Source organism: Haliotis rubra, unplaced genomic scaffold (genome assembly GCF_003918875.1).
Source record: "Haliotis rubra isolate DU_JTF1 unplaced genomic scaffold, ASM391887v1 Scf1737, whole genome shotgun sequence".
Classification (NCBI taxonomy): domain Eukaryota; kingdom Metazoa; phylum Mollusca; class Gastropoda; order Lepetellida; family Haliotidae; genus Haliotis; species Haliotis rubra.
In genome coordinates this window covers 44,966-65,435 of record NW_025765711.1, presented here as the reverse complement: position 1 = coordinate 65,435, position 20,470 = coordinate 44,966, and the positions used below count along the sequence as shown (strand labels likewise).

At 39.7% G+C, this 20,470-nt stretch overlaps 1 protein-coding gene across 1 annotated transcript in view; it reads left to right on the top strand.

Annotated features, from left to right (window-relative positions):
- Positions 1-184: 184 nt before the first annotated feature.
- Positions 185-20,470, top strand: part of LOC124272850 (antiviral innate immune response receptor RIG-I-like) — a 33,429-nt gene continuing 13,143 nt past the window's right edge. Inside the window, exons 1-9 of the mRNA XM_046708070.1 lie at positions 185-1,219; positions 1,789-1,976; positions 2,230-2,425; positions 2,791-2,965; positions 3,387-3,491; positions 4,088-4,224; positions 4,690-4,831; positions 5,454-5,513; positions 6,407-6,651. Coding sequence (XP_046564026.1) covers positions 989-1,219; positions 1,789-1,976; positions 2,230-2,425; positions 2,791-2,965; positions 3,387-3,491; positions 4,088-4,224; positions 4,690-4,831; positions 5,454-5,513; positions 6,407-6,651 — 1,479 coding nt within the window. The 5' untranslated portion in view covers positions 185-988. The remainder of the gene's footprint in view (positions 1,220-1,788; positions 1,977-2,229; positions 2,426-2,790; positions 2,966-3,386; positions 3,492-4,087; positions 4,225-4,689; positions 4,832-5,453; positions 5,514-6,406; positions 6,652-20,470) is intronic.

Sequence of the window (20,470 nt, the reverse complement as noted above, 5' to 3'; positions counted from 1 at the left end):
GAAATAGGCTTCACACATTAATATTGTACCCAGTTGTAATGGAACCTGTAATTTAAGCATTACATGCGAACATTTTAATTTCTTGACTGCCCAGGGCGGTGGGATAGCCTAGTGGTTAATGCGTTCGCTCATCACGCCGAAGACCCGGGTTCGATTCCCCACATGGGTGCAATGTGTGAAGCCCATTTCTGGTGTCCCCCGCCGTGATATTGCTGGAATATTGCTAAAAGCGGTGTAAAACTAAAGTCACTCACTCTAGATTGCCCACCGGCCTCAACATAAGCAATGAATAAGGATCACGAAATCTGATGGAAGACTTAATGGAGTTTGTATTCTAGAGAAATATATAACATGCTGAATATAGCAGTCAGTGAGTCACCTAAACCCGTCTACGATATTGAGCCTCAGTGGCATCATCTGTTACTTGTTATACATATTTTAAAGCATGTATGCCTGTCACCACTGCCTTGTGGTAGTTTGTCTATCAGACTCAGACATATCACAAATATTATGTCATGTACGCCACAAAAATGAATGAACTTCAATTATGCATGCATACCTTTAATTGCAGAATCTAATAACTTATTCAGTGAACATCTTTCAAACAGAAATTCGAATGCGCAACGGTAATATTTTCAAACAAAATCTTCAGTGCTTGATATTTTATCTGCCTTTTTGTGCCAAAAATACACAACAACACTGTATCATCTCATGAGATGTCTGTTGAGGAGAGGAATCCTTTACCAGCAATCCCACCAGGCGTGGAAGGATTTGTCCAATCCCAGACACTAGAATTCTTGGTTTGTCCAAGTCATAAGTATGCCATAAGTTGCAGTTGCCACCGCCAAACACACCCTCCCATCCCAACACGCGTCACTCTGGCGCACCTTCATTAAAATGACACATAGTTCCAACGAAGCTGGAATAATACATTTTATACCCACTATTTATTACAGTTCAGACTGAAAGGAAAGACATCCGTGACGACATGAGCACAGGGACTGGTTCAACCTGTGAAGACAATACACTTTGGGATGGATTTGACATGGATGACTTAACAGTGACTCTCGAAATGTCGACTGAACGTGACAAGATCCAGCGCCTTGAGAACAGACCCTACCAGGACGAGTTGGTGCGATCAGCAGCCGGTGGGGGAAACTTCGTCATCGTCGCACCAACTGGCTGCGGGAAGATGGTGGTGGCTTTGAGAATAATCCAGGTAGAGTGTCTGGTTCAGATGCCTAAGAACATCTCATTTGATCTGATTTGACTTTTCCACACATTGATATATTGATTATTTGTTTCATTTATTAAGCTCGTCATATGTTATCGTCCTCCTTTGTCACTGTGCACTTTATTATGATAGCTGGAGGAACAAGATTTATAAATATACTTAAAAGTCATAAATATATTCATCTTAAACTCAGAGGGGAGGTAAGTCGGAAGAGCAATATAGAATTACAAACGATGTGATGATTCAATCGATTAAAGACACATATTGGCTACTTTATAAGAAAGGTCCAAATGGTACCGCATACGGGAAAATGTTAGGGCATTATAGAAAACGGTTGGGATGGAGCTGCCGTCGTTCGCATGTGATACAAATACCTCTCCAGATGATGAACGATTGAAATTATTCATGTTCACTTTCATGATAGATCTTTTAATAGTATTTTGCAGTTCGACAAGGAACGTAGGACATTTTGTCCTGGGGAAAATGCTCAGCTGCAAACTTCTCTGTTTCTCTGAATTATCTATTCATTATTAAATATTGTTCTCCTTTTGCAGGAACACCTGACAAAAATGAAGGATAAAGGCTTGCCGAGCAAAATAAAATTTTTCGCTAACGAGGTGACCTTGGTGGACCAGCAGCATGAATTATGCCAAGGACATCTTGATTCCAAGTACAAAAGTACAAAGATTGTTGGAGAAACCAAGTACAAGACTCCAGTCAGCACCAAGGAGCTGATAGCACAGTGAGTATCTACAACAGATCTTTGATGGGTTCGAACTCACTCTGAATAGGACCCCCTTTGTTTGTCAGCCTCAAATCCGTGCTTGGAGTAACCTTACAAGGGAATGGATATATATGTACAGTAGCTTGAACGTCAACTTGACGCCATGACAGTCGTGCATAATTATTTTCTGATGATTGTATATCCCCACTCGCTTGATATAATGTTGATAGGCCATTGTCAAACGTTAATCTGTAACTATCTTCTTTTTTAGAAGTGACCTGCTTGTGATGACGCCACAGATCATCGTCGATGCCCTAGAGAAAAAGACCCTGGAATCCCTCTCTGTCTTCAGCCTCGTCATCTTCGACGAGTGTCATCATATCCGTGAGAAACATCCTACAAACAAAATAATGAGTCACTATATGGAAATGAAACAGTCCTCAGCAGGAAATGTACAGCTACCACAGGTAATTATTTGTGCTGTATTGAAATTGGATGAATACGGCTGTGTCACCTAATCGTCCAGAAAACTGGGTGTGATCCGAATAAAAGTGTAATTTGTGAAACTCATCTTTTTGTGGAACTGCCGTGCTTTATCTGAAATACTGCAGTGGCGGATCTAGTCTATGTAACACCTGTTCTGATTGGATAGGAAGACGGGAGATAATTCGTGTTGCGACTTTTTGGCGCTAGGGGATTTTTCGAGAACCGGGGAAATATGGCCGGAGTAGAACAGAGGTTCTTAGGAAGATATGACAAGTAACCTCTGTGGGAAGAGAATGTAGGTATCTCTGATATGTGGTCCGAGAGAGAGTTCGGTTTTTACCTGCAGGTGGTCGGTCTCACAGCGTCTGTCGGAGTGGGGAAGATGAAAGAAAGTGAGGGGACTGGAGGTGCTCTGAAACACATTATCCATCTGTGCGCAAACATGGATGCCAAGGGAGGGATAGTCACTGTCCGAGAACACAAAGACAGTCTGGCTGAATATGCGAATCATGTGGAAAGTGGTATGTTTCAAATGATGTATTAATGGAAGAATGTGGTTCAGGATGAACGATGAAGGGAATACGTGTTGCAGATTCCAACAATAAGGTGGCCGATTACCATATATTTTGGAAGATATGTGAGTGAGTGTAGTTTTACGCCGCACTCAGCAATATTTCAACTATATGACGGTGGTCTGTAAATAATCCGGTTTGGACCGGACAATCAACAGCATGAATATCGATCTACGCAATTGGGATACGATGACGTGTGTCAACCAAGTCAGCCAGCCTGACCACCCGATCCCGTTAATCGCCACTTACGACAAGCATGGGTTACTGAAGATCTTTTACGGGTTGTGGAAGATAAGAGTGACGAAGTTGAATTCCTAATGTTCACATACCGCATTTACAATATTATATAGATTAATACTTTCTGTTTCAGCGATCGAGGTGGCAAAGGAAAGAATATCTGACCCTTTTAAAGACTGCATTGTGAAATGTATCATGGAACCTATAGAGGAAGAAATCATAGAAAAGCACCGCAAGTGTAAGATTGTGTTAACTTTCTTCTTGTCACGCTATTTATTGTATCACGGCCCTGTCGTGTTGCAGGAGGTTATAGATCCAACGTTATACTGAACTATCGAATGGCTGAGAGATTGCAGTTGAAGGTTTAACATTATTGGAATAAGTGTGTTGAACATTGCCTATTCCCAAGGAATTTTCTAAATAATAACTTAATTGTTGGTGTCATTACACGTACTTTTTGGTGTCATTATAAATCAATTTCAAATGGGAGTGGAGGTAGCACAGGGGTTTCAGCGTTCGATCGTCACGCCGATTCCCCACATTGGTACAATGTGTAAAGCCCATTTCCGATGTTAACCCGCCGTGATATTCCTGGAATACTGCTAACAGCGGCGTAGAAACCCGACCCACTCACTCACTACAAATGGGAGTGTTGTTGTGGAGTCCTTTTGAAGCAATGGTTCTGATTTCATTCAAACACAAGTACAAGGTGTAAAATCCACCGTTTTCCCCGTCGTTACAGAAGCTACTTCAATTAATCAATTAACAACACCCTTTGAATGTGGCCCGAGGCTGATATCGAGGGTTCATTAAAGTACTGTTCTATTACATCAGCGGAGGATCAACTCACGCATATAAAAGACATAGTCTCGTGTCAGGCCAAGGGAACAAGTTGGTACACACAGTGGCTCGATAAGCTATACAGTGACAAGTTCCTCCAGATAAAGAGGACTTGTGTTAATCATCTTAGAGTAAGTACAAATGGGAAGCAAACATGTATTTGGACATTTTAATAACAGTCATAAATTGATGTAAAGTATACTGTCCCCATTTAAACGCTTTAAGCTGCATATTTTCATCGACACTGCAAAGAAAGTCGAATTTAAGTGTTTATGCGAAGGAAAATATATAACCAAACGGCTGCAGAAAAAATAACTTCATAGCAAAAGCTCGTGAGTCAAGATGCCAAATCTGAAATTTCATCTTCTTCTTTTGTTATAATTACTGATGTTCACATATATTGACAGTGTAATCAAAATATACCTACCTATCTTCTACACTTTTCACAGACATGACATGAAATAACTGCAGTCCACCAAGCCACTGTGTATTTTGGAATTTCTAAATTTATTTTGACATTCAGTATTGTGTGTCCTGATTGTAAAGTCATACCTAATATTGACGTTACGTAACTGTTTGTTGTATATATTTTGCAGGTCTACAATCAAGCCCTGGCCCTCAACATGGATTGCCGAACACATGATGCCATGAACTATATCCTGTCACAGATGAATACCATATGTCCTGCTAAACAGTTCAGAACACCTACTGACGAGAAGCTCTACTCTCTCTACACCGGTAAGATGCAACCACAGAAGTAACATATCCTCTACACTCTAGTTATAATAGCCATATATAGTCTGTTTGCATTGAAAACGTACCGATGAATGTCAATTTAAACAAAAAAGTAAATCGAATAAGATCAAATTAAGATTGCAAATCCTCATAATTGCCAACTGACCATTTAAATCTCAGAATTCATCGGTACGTTTTCACTGCAAACAGACTATAGTTATTCTTTTTAGGTAAAATGTTTATTGCTGTAAGGAACCCAGGTCCCCCTGCCAGTACACCAATTGCGTAGATCGATGCTCATGCTTTTGATCACTGAATTGACTGGTCCAGACTCGATTATTTACAGACCGCGCCATATAACTAGAATATTGCCGAGGGCGGCGTAAAACTAAGCTCACACACTCGTGAGTTACGCAAATGTGCTAAATGTGTAAGATTTGCACCACTACGGACTGATGTGAGTTCAATCCAATGCTTTTAAACATCTCAAAAGGACACCTTCCCACTTTTCACAATCGAAGCAGCAAGACAACATGTTAAAGATTGGGAGTTAACTTTATGAAACTTGATACACAAATGTTATCCCAGAAAACCTTTCCGTAATATATATTATGTCAATTTGCAGATAACCTTGAGAAGCTAAAGGCCGAATCTGCACCTGATATCAACGTGAATCCCAATCTGAGTTCGTTTTACCTCCAGCCATCAATTAACGTACATTTCTCAGCTGACGAAACACTGGTCCTTCAGATATAATTGATAAGCGTATTGTGATTGTGTGTGTGTGAGAGAGAGAGAGGGGGGCGGGGGAGAGAATCCATTTGTCAGAAAATAACCGATATATGTACGACTGTTATGGCGTCATGTTGATGTTCAAGCTACTGTACATGTATATTCATTTCCTTACGAGGGTATACCAAGCACGGATGTGACGCTGGCAAACAAAGGGTCCTACTCAGGATGAGTTTGAACCCACCAGACTGTCCTGGTGTCATGTCGAGATTCATGTTATACATACATCTTATAATGCGCTTTGAGCATATCCCTGTGACGTGGAAAGGCATTTTATAGATGGCCTATTATTATTATAATGGAGAACGTATACATGCGTCTAAAGAGTTGATCTTTGAGCTGAATGTAGAGGTTGGTGTGGTGTACAAGGGGAAAGTTATATTAGTATTACATTAATGATAAAGAAATTGTATATCCATAGAACCTCCCCCTTTGTTCAAGTTTCAAAAGGTCTGAGACAATATTGGTACTGGTTTTCATAGAATCAACATTCTTTAATAAATGTTGTGAAAAGGAAAAGAGTAAGCGTGTCCCCTTGTCTGACGGCAAGGTGAACATGTTCATGCAAGCTTTGAAGCACAATGAAACTCTGTACACGTATACTATTCTCTAAATGAAGTTGAAACAACTTATTCCAATTAAATGCTTTTGTAAAATGTTCAGTACAGTTACAGCCTAAGTTTCTAAGACATGTGGGAACTAACCTTTATTTTGACAGTTGCAAAATATTGGTTTCAGGGACTCTTCAGGTCACTTTCTAAGTCACCCTTTTAATATACTCCACAGGAAGAGCATCACGAGTTCCAGATGGAACATACGTCACACTCACCAGCAAAGACGATCTTCGAAGGAAGGAAGAGAGCAACATGCGCCTGGAAACGGTCATGGATGAAGCTATCAGTATGCTACAGGAACAGATTCAGAAAGACCCTTTAGCATTTCGTCAACAAATTGAAAATTTCCAGAAGGAGAACAAGGTGTCCAGGGAAACTGAAAGAATCCAAACAGCAGAGCAGCCAAGCACTGACGATGTATACAAGATTCATTGTTATAATTGCAATGTGTTTGCTTTCTTGTCAAGCGATATAAGAGTAGTTGAAGGCTCCTTTCGACTTGTTATGACTCCAAACGTTTGGAACGTGATTGGCGAACAGGTACCCGAAAGAAAAGATGTCTTTGACCATATGCGGAAAGTTAGCGCTGTTCATTGTAAGAGATGTCAGTGCAGGTGGGGCAGTGGTGTTATGTACAAGGAGATCAAAGTTGCGTGCATTTCCATCGTCAACTTCATGACTTACAATTCCAGCGGAAGGCAGTATCGTTTTCATAAATGGGGAAAAGTCCATTTTCGTTGTCCAGCACTGACAGACGAAGATATCAACCAATACAAACTTCAGCCTTCTGAAACTAGACAGCTGTGATATCATGATGACGTTTGAAAAGGACTATTACATTTTAATAAGCGCCGAAGTTGACTTTGGGTAGTACGTTTGCAAACTAAGTGCTATTTTTAGGGTTTTCTATCTCCTTTAGAAGTGCGGGTTTAGCATTACTCCCTTTGAAACTTGTTGTTTGGCTTCTATATTTTAGATATCCGTTATTTTAGACTTGTAGAATGTAGGTGAGACTTTAGTGCTAATAAATGAGTACCAGCTGGACTAATTGTCAGTGTGGTGTTAAACAGCGAAAAGATCTGTATACATGGTATGACGTTCTGTTTAAAGTGGCTTCGTAGTATTGTGTAAATGATTTGGTGTAAAATATGCCTTGACGTTTGAATACTTTTGTAGATTTGTGATTTGTGTTATTCTTATGGGTACATTACATCTAACGGCTGTGAATGTTTATATTTGTTCAAATATTGCACATTCGTGACAAATGTACAGTTAGTTCTTTAGTTGTTGTTTTGAAAAGATGGGTCTATAATCTATGGTTAGGCTCTTTGTACAGTGTATACGTTTACGTTTCGAGAACAACATACTCAATGGCCCACCTTTTTATATGTACTTCTTTGTAGCAGTGTTAATAATGAGCCATGGCTATTCTTATATGCTTTCGTTGACAAGATATATAAAGTTTCGCTCTTGCTTGAAGATCTTGTCATATGTGTTTTGAATAAAATATAGCTTGAAAATATTTTCATTTTGCGTTTTATAACAGATATCATATTCAGCGTATTACTATGTATTTACTAATAAATTTAATGGCTGACAAATAATGAGTACACTTGGAAATTGAATTTGACCTAAAATGTTAGATCTTCGCCGAAACACTGCAGGTCTGAAAGTAAGTGGTACTTGTCTCAAAAACATCACCATCGGTTATCATCTTTTGACTGGCTCTTTTCTAACTATCATCAAAAATTTGTATATACAATCTTTACTCGGTAGTGTATTTAGTTATCGCTTGTTCTGAAAGCAGATTAAAAGGATACTCACTCACTGAAAGGGGCGGTGGGGGTAGCCCAGTGGTTAAAGCGTTCGCTCGTCACGCCGAAGACCCGGGTTCGATTCCCCACATGGGTACAATGTGCGAAGCCCATTTCTGGTGTCACCTGCCGTGATATTGCTGGAATATTGCTAAAAGCTATATATAAGGTTAACATTCCTCAGGTAGCGCAGCTGGCCCATGAGGCACTGATTGGTCCCACTGTCTTTGGGGATGAACGTGCTCCGACACAAGGAACTATGAATAGAAATCAAATATTGAAATCGAAGTACATAATAACAAACTAAAATATTGACATCATCGTCGTATCCCAACACATCATCACCAAAGATCAAAAAGGTCGATACATATTTGCACTTCAGTGTATTAACTACATGTAACCTTCATGTAGACACTATAAACAAATATCAAGCGTCAGAACAAGCGAATCTGGTTCAATAATGATGACCCGATATTTATAAACACGTTTCAATGTAAATCATTGAAAATGTTTTTTACTGGAGACCAGAACATATTTGTCAAATTCCATCGCCAATTTCTGTTCAAGCGTTAACGTCATGTCCTTGAACAGCCCACAGGCTCGGACACCGAGTTGACTGAGTCGTCTGGACAATGGCCTTCTGTTGAAAGCCGTTTGCTGTCACAGTGAGAAATATGTTCCTCGGGTGAAGCACCCGGAAATGACGAGGCGTACAACCATACTCACTGACTCACTGAAAGACATTCCCTCCACAACGTACTGTGTTTGAGTTAATATGGTAAACATGCTTTAAATGTTTCATCATTTGCCGTTTTGGAAAGATGAAGGAGGAAGATTATGGATATCAACTTCTGGATTATGAAGAACAGAGGTATTCTTACTTCTTTATCAGGCGAATAACAGCATAGGAAGCAAAGAACGTTGATCTGATCACGACCTCTAATCACGGCTAACCCACCCCTCCTCTGTCTTTTACCAACTCTGAACGTATAAGTTTACACTTCAGGGTTCCATTTGTGCATTGCTATTACCAGTCAAAGCCAATCACCCAACTGGCTTACCATGTAAAGTGTCTGTTTATCTCAGCACATGTTTATGTTATCACATGTACACATGCGCCCCGCTTCCTTGCTTTCATTCACCCGAGAATATACCCTGAAATGTCGTGTATCTATTAATACCACAAATGATAATCACTTTTAAATGTCAGAGATATTACAATAGGTATAGGTATTTCCTTATTCCGAAAGTTTGAAAAAGTGTGAAACTGAATCTTTTCTCATTCGTATGAAACTGACTTGTTAGGTTTATTGAATAGGCGTGCATCGTCGACTGCATCAAGCGGCCCTAAAATATGAAGATGTGTAACAGAAAACAAACCCAGATACCACACCATAGAAATCAAATATAACATTCATGTGGAACCACATTAATATACCAGACATCGAGTTCACCTATCTGTATTTTCACAGTCATTAGTGTGTTATTGTTATAAATATATGCGTTATTTAGGGTCTTCTTCGCTTGTTATATTATTTCAGATGCCGAGTCCATATACCTTTGGTACCAATACTTCCTTTAAAAACTTCTGGTGTCCCCAGCCGTGATGTTGCTGGAATATTGCTAAAAGCGGCGTAAAACCAAACTACGTCAGTCCTGTAAAAACCGTTTACTGGGTTACTGTACAGGGTTTATCTCCAGCAAACCAGGCTTTTCGTAAGAGGCGACTAATGGTATCGGACTGTTTGTTTGACACATGTCATCGGTTCCCAATTGCCTAGATCGATTTCATGATGTCGATCACTGGATTGTCTGGCCCAGACTGAATTATTTACAGATCGCCGCCATATGGTTGTAATATTGCTGTAAACAACCAACCAACCAACAAGCCGAGGTATAACATATATCCTCTGTCCACTCATACTCACCCTCGCCAATAAACTGTCACAGTACGTGTACATTCAGATCATATAATGAGATAATACATTTAAGAAGAATATAGTCACTATTTTCATCGTTTTCTATGTCATCGCAAAGCAAGTTAACTTAACGACGGTATTAACTATAACAAAACGTAAACAAACTTGACATTTTAGTTAAGATATCCAGCGCATCATTCTCACGAGGTATGATGCTGGAAAGCATGTTAAAGTCGTCCCAACAATGTGTGATAAACTTACCGGGCTGCCGATGACGTACAGTTGGTTTGCATAACTGTTTGTGTGAAAAATAAAAAAGTCCATCTAGGTTCAGGACGTTTATTTCTTATTCCTACTTCTCATTGTATCATTATGTCATCTCGAGGTCACTCAATATGTTGAAGGTCATAATAGTTCCAATTCATTTCCCTCAAATTATAAATCTCTCTCCTTATTCCATTCTTCAAAATACTCATGAAAGTTCAAGTTCATTCTCAATCAACCTCATTTCTAAATTTTCAAACACAGAGATTCAGTTTCCCAAAACAATGAAGTTCTAAGTTCCAAGTTCTAATTTCTTTCCAAAACACAGTCAGTTCTACATCTAATTTCTTTTAGTCAGATTAACTAAAACAAAGTAAAGGGTGATTTTGATTTAAATTACCCACATAAATACCAAAGAAAATAATAGAAATTACTGAGAAAATTACAAATGATAATTGTAAATAATTACAGTAACCCGCCAATGGCTAAAGAGTTACCCGCCCCTGGTAATAAAGTCTAACAAAAACCTGAATAAAAATAAAGAGATATGGGTTCAAATCCAGGTATGAAAAATAAAACTGAAACTGTAAATAGCATTTACCAGTAATAAAATAAAACAACGTTGGCCATTACAATAACCAAGAGTTGACTATGTACAGGTTGGAATATTACCGAAGCGTGACGAAAAGAATCAAGGAAACATCTAAATCTGCATTGCTTGGTTCACTGTGCTAAACACCATTTCACAGTAAATTAGTCAACCGACTTTGGATGACGGCGACTTGTGATAAGAAGATTCACAATAGTAGTTTGTGAACTGTTCACAGTTTATCTGACAAATCACATTACATCATTTCGTTCATGTATTCCAGATACAACACAAAGGCCAAACGTCTGAAATACATGTAACCATGAACACGAATACCTGGTTTTAACCCTGGTAAATCCACCATAGTAAACAGTGTACATTGAGTGTTGTATTGTTTTAGTCACATTAGCTAACATATATACATGAGCATTGACCCGTGAAGATCCGGTTTGAATTGGTATTTAGAAACCCATGATGGTTATAAGAGGCGACCAACGGGATCAGGTTGTCAGGCCCGCTGACTTGGTTTATACATGTCACCGGGTCCCAATTGAGTAGATCGGTGCTCGTGATGTTGATCACTAGATTGCCTGGTCCAGACTCGATTATTTACAGATCGCCGACATATAGCTGGAATATTGCTGCGTGCGATGAAAAACTAAATTCACTCACTCACTCTATCGAGAGTCATTGGTTTGCGTCTTACGAGACGAATAAGGACTCTGTCATCATAGTCATTTGCCTTCTCCATTTTCAAGGGCTTGGACGATCCCTCACTTCACCGGTGGTGATGTGCTTCCTCTCAAGCCGACTCATTGCCGTGTAGTTAATGATAACCTTAGCACCGACCTGCGTTATAAATGACTAGAACTTTTTATCTGGTAATTTCGGTTAAAATTGACACCTTGTCATATGCAGAAAAGTCCATTTTCAGTAATGACGTCTTTAAAATCGGTTCAGAAAAATGTAGTGCACATGCTGAAATGTGTACCCCAATGTACTTGGCTCCTTCGAAGTCATGAACCTGTGATCCATATCTCTTCAGATATAATATATGATCGTCTGCTTGATCTATTTCTAAAAGCAAATGACCTTGGATTCAGAGGGTTCTTAAGTAATGCTAGGTATAATAGTTTCAAAAGCGTGTTAAGCGACAAGCATGCTCCCGCCTGCGATTGGGAAGATGTAATGGAACAGCTGCGGTCATTATTTTACGTAACGGCTCAGGACTAAACACTAACATGCAAAAATATACCTTGTACTTACAGGACAAGTTGAGAGGTGCTAGTTGCTGTCTAGAAATCGTTTTTAACCGGCGAATAAATGAGAGAGAAGGATATATATTTAAGGTTACCTGCGCCCATTATAGATGGCAGAATGCAGCCAATAGATTTTATAAGCGCAGAATGTTGTTCTCAGCTTCATGAAATATGCTGTATGAAGCAGAATATGATGTCAAAAGTCTTGTTGGAATATATGAACACACATTGCATGAAATGTATATCCTATGAGAACCATATGGAGCACACAAGCGTGAGATATTTACCTTTAGAGCAAGTCAATAAATCAACAAAACATGAAGATCTTTCCACACTTGTGTGTACAGACGAGACAACGAGTTCTGAGGTGGTTCGTTTGCCAGGATGGCGTGGAGGAATTTATATAATGTTTTTGATGTCGTGGACTGCACATTTGTAACTACTTGGAAGTGCTTCACTTTAAGTAAAGGTACGACACATTTCACAATATAATGACGCCTGAAACAAACGCTTGCAAAGCATCACAGTCGGTGCATTTTACCGAAATATTTCAGATTGCAAGACTTTGTTCAATAATAATTTCTTTGAACGTTTCTGAAGATTGTAGGTACCTTTTACCAATTACATATTCCACAAACAATCATATACGCATCCATACAGCTGTGAACAAAATATTATTCAAATCTGCTCCCATTTGTGTTAATTCTGGCTCTTAAAAGCGAGTTTACCATGGTTATAACGCCTCTGGTTGCAACACCGAAATGGTTTTATCGGCCACGGGAGAGGATTCCAAATTTAGCATATTGCTAATTGCAACTAAAATACGGTTTGACTATTTATTTGTTGTGTAACGCCGCACTCAGAGTCGGGACCAGATAACCCAGTGATCAACAGCGTGAGCATCGATCTACGCAGTTGGTAAACGATGACATGTGTCAACAAAGTCAGCGAGTCGGACCACTCGATGTCGTTAGTCGCCTCTTACGACAAGCTTCGGTTGCTGAAGACCAATTCTAACACGGATCCCCGCGAGTAGTTGTTGACAGAACAACAGATTTCTGATATCATGGTTCAAGAGCAAGCTTCATTAGTGACACCATGTCGACGAACAGGACCTTATGCAACCACTCACAAAAGATACATAACGTATACATTCCAACAGCAAATACATTTAAACGTGGCGCGGAAAAAAAGGAATGAATTATGTGTAAATGACAGACAATTGTGTGTCGAATGCTCAGTGCATCCTCGACTGACGCTAAGCAGCTGGAAGCCTGACTATCTGAACGGTATAAATCTGATATCTGGGTTTTACACCACCATTTACATAGACAGACAGTCCGCTTCCTGCTGGATTATATATAGCTGTAATCATCCCTAATCTGGTCGCGCATTGTTGAGGTAATTTATCGCTGGTGTTATTATTTTTCCGCCACCACATTGATGGGACGTGTTGGAGAAGGCGTGGAGTATGCTGCTGAAATGGGAGGCGATGACATTGATGTAGGACATCCATATTCCTCTGGTGCTGTAGCCGTTCACTCTGGTTAATGACTTTGAATGCGGACTTGATATCCAGTGGGAGAACTGTGTTCATTTGGTAAATCTCAACGACCACTATGAGTATGAAACATGTCAGTACAAATGTTATTGTCGTATAATGAGCTCTTTCCCATTAGTTTCACACGCCATTTGTCTCACAATGCGATTTTGTAAGTTGTCAGAGAGAGGATATGGGGATCACTTGAGTAATGAGCTGCTGTTACAATGGAGTTACAAAAATCATTTCTATTTGGGTGAGAGGCTGCTGAGCATTTCAGTCACTGTTGGCAAATCTTTATGGACTAACACTGTGAACATAACTGAAAAATATTTGATGAAAGTAATTCATATAAAACTAGAATCTGACATCAAAAGACATGCTCCAATGCATTACCATTACGTCATTGTCATGAGAGAGGCAATTGTGATCTATGCCACACTTAAGGTAATAATAATATAGTGCTAATCAATGATGAGTTGGTAAAATAATGCTGCATGTCAATGTATACCAATATTATGATAACCTGTCAGTACATCGCCATCGTATGTCACAGTATATCAGTATTTAAGTTGATGTAACGTAATATAGTGTTGAATAGTGATCGGTAAATACACGGTGTGCATCGCCATTGTATGTCACAGTATATCAGTATTTAAGTTGATGTAACGTTATATACACTAAACGCCAAACGAAACGTTACCATCCTTCCTTATTGACGGAGATACCTATCTTCAGCTGGCGTTGTGATGCGTGGACGTCCACTTCTTGGTCTGTCTACGGTGACCTCAGTCTGACTGAAGCCCTGAATAAATCTTGATACGGTGACATCCGAGGGCGTTGGCAACAGCATGGTATGTCGACCCTATCTGCACCATATCACGATTGATATTGATATGTGTAAAGTGAAATTGGAAAAAGTGTTACTTTGCAAGCAAAAATGTTAACAAAGATATTTTTAGATGTTCCTAAACATTTTTTTCACAATATCAAAGACAGGATTTACTTGTTTTCACTAATGCAAATCAGCAGAAACTGTTTTAAAAGACTGAAATCATAGGAATGATTATTTCTTAATTTTACACACATTTGTTTCTTGTTTTAATAGCTGAAAAATGGTGACCTTAAATGGTTATCTTTGTCCCAACGCAGAATTTAATTTTCTTTCTTTTGGACATCTAAATCACTGTTATTGGTTTATTTCGGTATGGACGAAAATAAGACAATGTAACTCTTCTGAAAAATATGATTTCCCCTAAATATGAATGCATTTGAGAATTGCTTTTCCTGAATTGCTTAAATCTGTGTTGTTCTGCTTTCTTGTAGACTAATTCCTTCTAACATATATTTGATAGTTTTTAAGTAATTCATAAAGGTAGTAGGGTAACGTTTCTTTTGGCGTTTAGTGTAGTGCTGAACTTTTGACCGATAATAACACACGGTGCACGATACCATTTTATGTCACAGTATATCAGTACTTATTTTGTAACGTAGTATAGTGCTGACTTGTGACCAATCATAAATATGCCCTACAGAGTGTTGTGTTGTTCTGCCTTGATAGTCTAACAGTCAGGCGAGAGCTGTACAATCCTTTCCTGTGTTGTTTGTATGGTGTTTGTATAGCGAGATCCCGCTAAATGCCGTGGTTGTTTATTCTACATGCTGGGACATATACAAAATGTTTTCTTAATTTACGGAAACACGGATTGTTGGTTAGAATCCTAAGTACGTCTGGCCCTGGCCCCTTTCATCAAATGGCCATCAGTTTCCCCAAATGATCATTGGTTTCCATAAATGGTCATTGGTTTCCCCAAATGGTCATCGGTCTCCCCAAATGATCATCGGTTTCCATAAATGGTCATTGGTTTCCCCAAATGGTCATCGGTCTCCCCAAATGGCCATCGGTTTCCCCAAATGGTCATCGGTTTCCCCAAATGGTCATCGGTTTCCCCAAATGGCCATCTGTTTCTCCAATGATCATTGGTTTCCCCAAACAGATAAAAAAATCAAATCACTGACTCGTTAGGAGGCTGTGAACTTGGCGGTAACGTGAGCAGTGTTGTGTTTCATTTCATTTAATTTAACAAAAAGTGGTAAAATTATCTAAGATTACATAGTCCTCGCATCGTACAACCTATATATCAATGTATGCTTATATCGACGAACTCCACAATCTTCATTAGATGCAATACAGTATCTCAATCTTGCAAATTTATTGACGTGAAGGTGTCAGAAAAGGGCGTTTCAGTGGCATGCGCGAAAAACATGATGGCAATAAAATGAGCACCGATTACAGCGCAACGTAATATACGCGAAGCAATAAACATTTCCGCGCATGTAAGATTCACGGAAGGGGTCGTGTACCAACGTACTATCAAACAATCCACATCTCAATATTCAAATGATACACCGTGGCAGTGAAGTACATACGATAGTCCGTATTTGCTAGATACACATCTCATGAGCGTCAACATCAGGATGATTGAGAACAATACCACTTCGTGCACGTTTTGATCGCATCAACTGAATTTACGCACTTAAAAGATGTCCAGAAAACTACCCGTATGAGAATCGAGTATAAACCAGAACTGTAATTTGTCTTCACTACCATCCCTTTGAGACAACAAAATGCCCCGACTCAACGCAGAGCAGAGGGTGAGTGAGTGAGTGAGTGGGTTGGGTTTAACGCCGCGATCAGCAATATTCCAGCTATATGTAAATAATCGAGCCTGGACCAGACAATCCTGTGATCAACAGCATGAGCATCGACCTGCACAACTGGGAACCGATGACATGTGTCAACCAAGTACCGAGCCTGACCACCCGATCCTGTTAGTCGCCTCTTACGACAAGCATGGGTTACTAAAGGTTCATTCTAACCTGGACCTTCATGGGTGCAGAGCAGAGGGAACGAGCGGTCGGGATGTTGCAGATGGTACAACGCATATACAGGACCAGCCTGCATGAATTATGAGATGTGCAAAGTGCACAATATACTATCGCCAGACTTATCACACCAACCAACTTCCCGAAATGCAGACCGCCTCCGTGGTGTAGTGGTTAGATCGTCCGCCCGGAGAGCGGAAGGTCGCGGGTTCGATCCCCGACCGCGTCATACAAAAAGACGTTAAAAATGTAGGTACTTGTTGGTCCCTGCTGGCGCTCGGCATTAATGGGTACAACAAGGCATGGTTGGCTCGGAGTCAGTATAATGTGTCTGCGTGGGGTATTCATGCTTCTCTGCGGCATGGTATCTCAGTGGGCTAGCACTATAAAACCAGCTTAAGTCTAGGCTAGTACAAGCAGCCGCACATACACATTCACACGCATGCACGTCGTCATATTAGCGAAATATTCTCAAGCACGACGTTAAACCCAATTTCACCTCACCTCACCAAGAACCGGAAAACAAAGGGTCACAACACCGCTGGAAAATGGTCATTTCCTTGGGTTTCACATATTTCTCCCTGTGACAGCAAACGGCCTTGGCAATTAAATCAACAGAAGGGCATTGTCCGTCAACATGGTCTACGCGAATATGGGCAGTTCAAGGACATGACGTTAACGCTTAAACGTAGACGTCCAGTACTGTTCAACAGCGGCAAGAGAGAAATGGGCGATGGAATTTGACACATGAAAAGTATGTTCTCGCCTCCCGTAAAAATATCTTTATTGGTTTACATTGAAATGTTCATAAATATCGGGAGATTATTATTGAACCAGATTCCCTTGTTGTAACGCTTGATGTTTATGTATAGTGTCTACATGAAGCTTACATGTAGTTAATACACTGAAGTGCAAATATTTGTATATTTCGTGATGATGTGGTGGGATAAGACAATGATGTCAATATTTGGGTTTGTTATTATTAACATCGATTTCAATATTTCATTTCTATTCATAGTTCCTTGTGTCGGAAGGATGTTATTATGAATCTAATTTATGGCTAGATTATATAAAATTGCCATAGCTGAAGGGATGGTGTACATTCAGCTAGGGTCCATTCAGGAAGCAAATGTACTGTAAGTACCCATGTTCCCTAGTATAGTAATCTACCTTCAGTTGTTGGCACTCTATAGCCTGTTTTCATATTGTTGTGTCATATATAGTTAAAACATTTCAGATTTAATTACTTGTTTTAAATTTATTTCTGCGATAATCTAATTGTTTTACTTACTGTCCTTTGTAGACAGGTAAGGAACTTTGTTTTTATTCATTTATATATGTACAACTTTCTTAGTCACGATATGGCTGAAAAACTGCAGATGTGACTTTAAATTTTAACTCCCTCGCTCACTCGTTGTGTCGGAGACGTTCTCCACAGTGGAAACAATCAGTGCCCTATAGGCCAGCTGCGCTACGTGAGGAGTGTTAACCTTACATGGAGTGAGTGAAAGGTGAGTTTGATTTTACGACGCTTTTTGCAATATTCCACCAATGTCACGACGGGGAACACCAGAAATAGATTTCAAATATTACCCATGTGGGGAATCGAACCTAGGTCTTCAGTGTGACGAGAGCATGCGTAACCATTAAGCTAACCCCCCTAACTTCACATAGAAAGTAGTATATAGAGTGTATGCACCAGCAATGTTTGGGTGCGGGTATGTTCCAATCACCATCGCAAATACGCGATTTCATCCATTGATACACCATGCTTGGTTGGTTGGTTTGTTGTTTAGTGAGTGAGTGAGTGAGTTAATATTTAACGTCACATCGGCAATATTTCAGCCATATCGTGACGAGAACATTTGATATTGAAATGAAATATATGTATATTATAAAAAACCTGCCGACGAAGGACAGTAAAACAAGTAGAATATCACAGATATGTATGTAAAATTAGTAATTAAATCTAAAACGTTTTAACTATAGGGGAAAAACAATACAGTATAAAAATGGGCTATAAATCGCCAATAACTGGGTTTGTTGTTTAACGCAGCTTAATTCCAGCTATGTAAATGTTAGCAACATGAGTATCAATCTACGCAATTGGGAACCGATGACATGTGTCAACCAAGTCAGCAAGGCTGACCACCCAAACCACCTCTAACGACAAGCATGGGTTACTGAAGGCCAATTCTAAACCAGATCTTCACGGGTAAATATTCATTCGAGAAAAGCAATGTACTTGATATGAAAACAGCAGTCCCATTCGTGTAATGAGCGTATGTTGGTTGAAATAAACTGAATGCGGATTGATGACGATCGAGCTCTTTATGCTACTCATGAGGCAACAAAAGCTACTTCACCACATTTCATATCACTATGAGAAGGTGATCATACCAGGCGTTCGTGAAAAGGTAACCATACCCTGCCCCACCGGTCGGCACCCGTCCTAAACATATTCAAATTCTCGTCAAATGTTCACCTGAAAAACTTCTGGAACGTATGCTACAAGTCAAAATAGGGTATGGCGTCTGACATAATTGTTGACACTGATGCACCAAATTTTGAAACATGTTTAAGAGCTTGACCGAAGCGTCTTTGTAATGCTTTAACGACATGTTGGTTTATGTTTTGGAAGATGCTGCAGTCTGTCGATAACAGCAGCAATGACTGCGGAAACATATCAGATTTCATAGAGTCAGTTGCCACATTACTACCACTAGGTACTTGCCCCTACCTAGAGAAAAAGTGTACGTGAATAAGTATTGCATTATCAGTCATACTAACTCTCCCTTCTAAATCACGGCAAGCACTACTTCATCATGAACTGCCACCTGTCACCCAAACTGTCCTTTATGTGAGGTATAGAAGACCAACAGGGCCTGTAAGTCTTGCGAGGTGTAACTTCCGGTACGGAGCTGGTTCCTGGCTCTCTTTGCGCGCGCAATCTTGCGATATACGAGACGCGGTCCAGCTTACTTCCGGTACCAGATTTCTGGTGACAAATGTATATTTAAAACCCATTTCTGGTTCCAAACTTGCGCGACCGCCAAATATGTCATTACTCCACCGGACTACTAGACTTTACTGGAACGGAATGTACAACCATGCTAGCCGGTTACAGCTGTTGACAGTAGCATTTGAGTGGCATTTGAGTACGTTTAGGTAAGAAATGCTTTTTAAGGATTGGCACTGTATTGTGTCGGTTTATAGACAGACATTTTATTCAGTAAAAGGCCACTGGCCCAAAATACATTAATAAATATATATTTCGCATTAGTTTTATAGAAAAACATCAGAATTGTTTATTTTCCTAACATTGTATAAATAGAGGTGCAAGAATAAGTATACTGAATTTAAACTTACCACATCTAAATTTTGTTTCAGTTTTCTGAGGTATGAATCGGAATCGAATATACAAATTGTATGAATTCGTGTAGATCAAGCGTTTCGTGGCCTTCAGTGAGTGAGTGAGATTCAGTATGTCACACCACCAAGCGTTCCGTGGCCTTCAGTGAGTGAGTGAGTGAGATTCAGTATGTCACCGCATCAAGCGTCCCGTGGCCTTCAGTGAGTGAGTGAGTGAGATTCAGTATGTCACCACACCAAGCGGTCCATGGCCTTCAGTGAGTGAGATGCAGTATGTCACCACATCAAGCGTTCGATGGCCTTCATTGAGTTAGTTAGTTAGTTAGTTAGTTACTTAGTTACTTAGTTACTTAGTTACTTAGTTACTTAGTTACTTAGTTACTTAGTTACTTAGTTACTTAATCACGCTCTAATCACTAGGCTACCAAATTGCTCCTCCAGTCATTGGAGGTTATATGTATCTGACTAAGTGATGAAGACAATTCGTTCCGTTTCAACAACATCCCTGCCATTGGGTCATTGTCCTTTATCAATCACACAAGCTTTTAAGGTGTTTTGATAGCCCAGTAACCCCTATTACTGAGTTGCTGCTT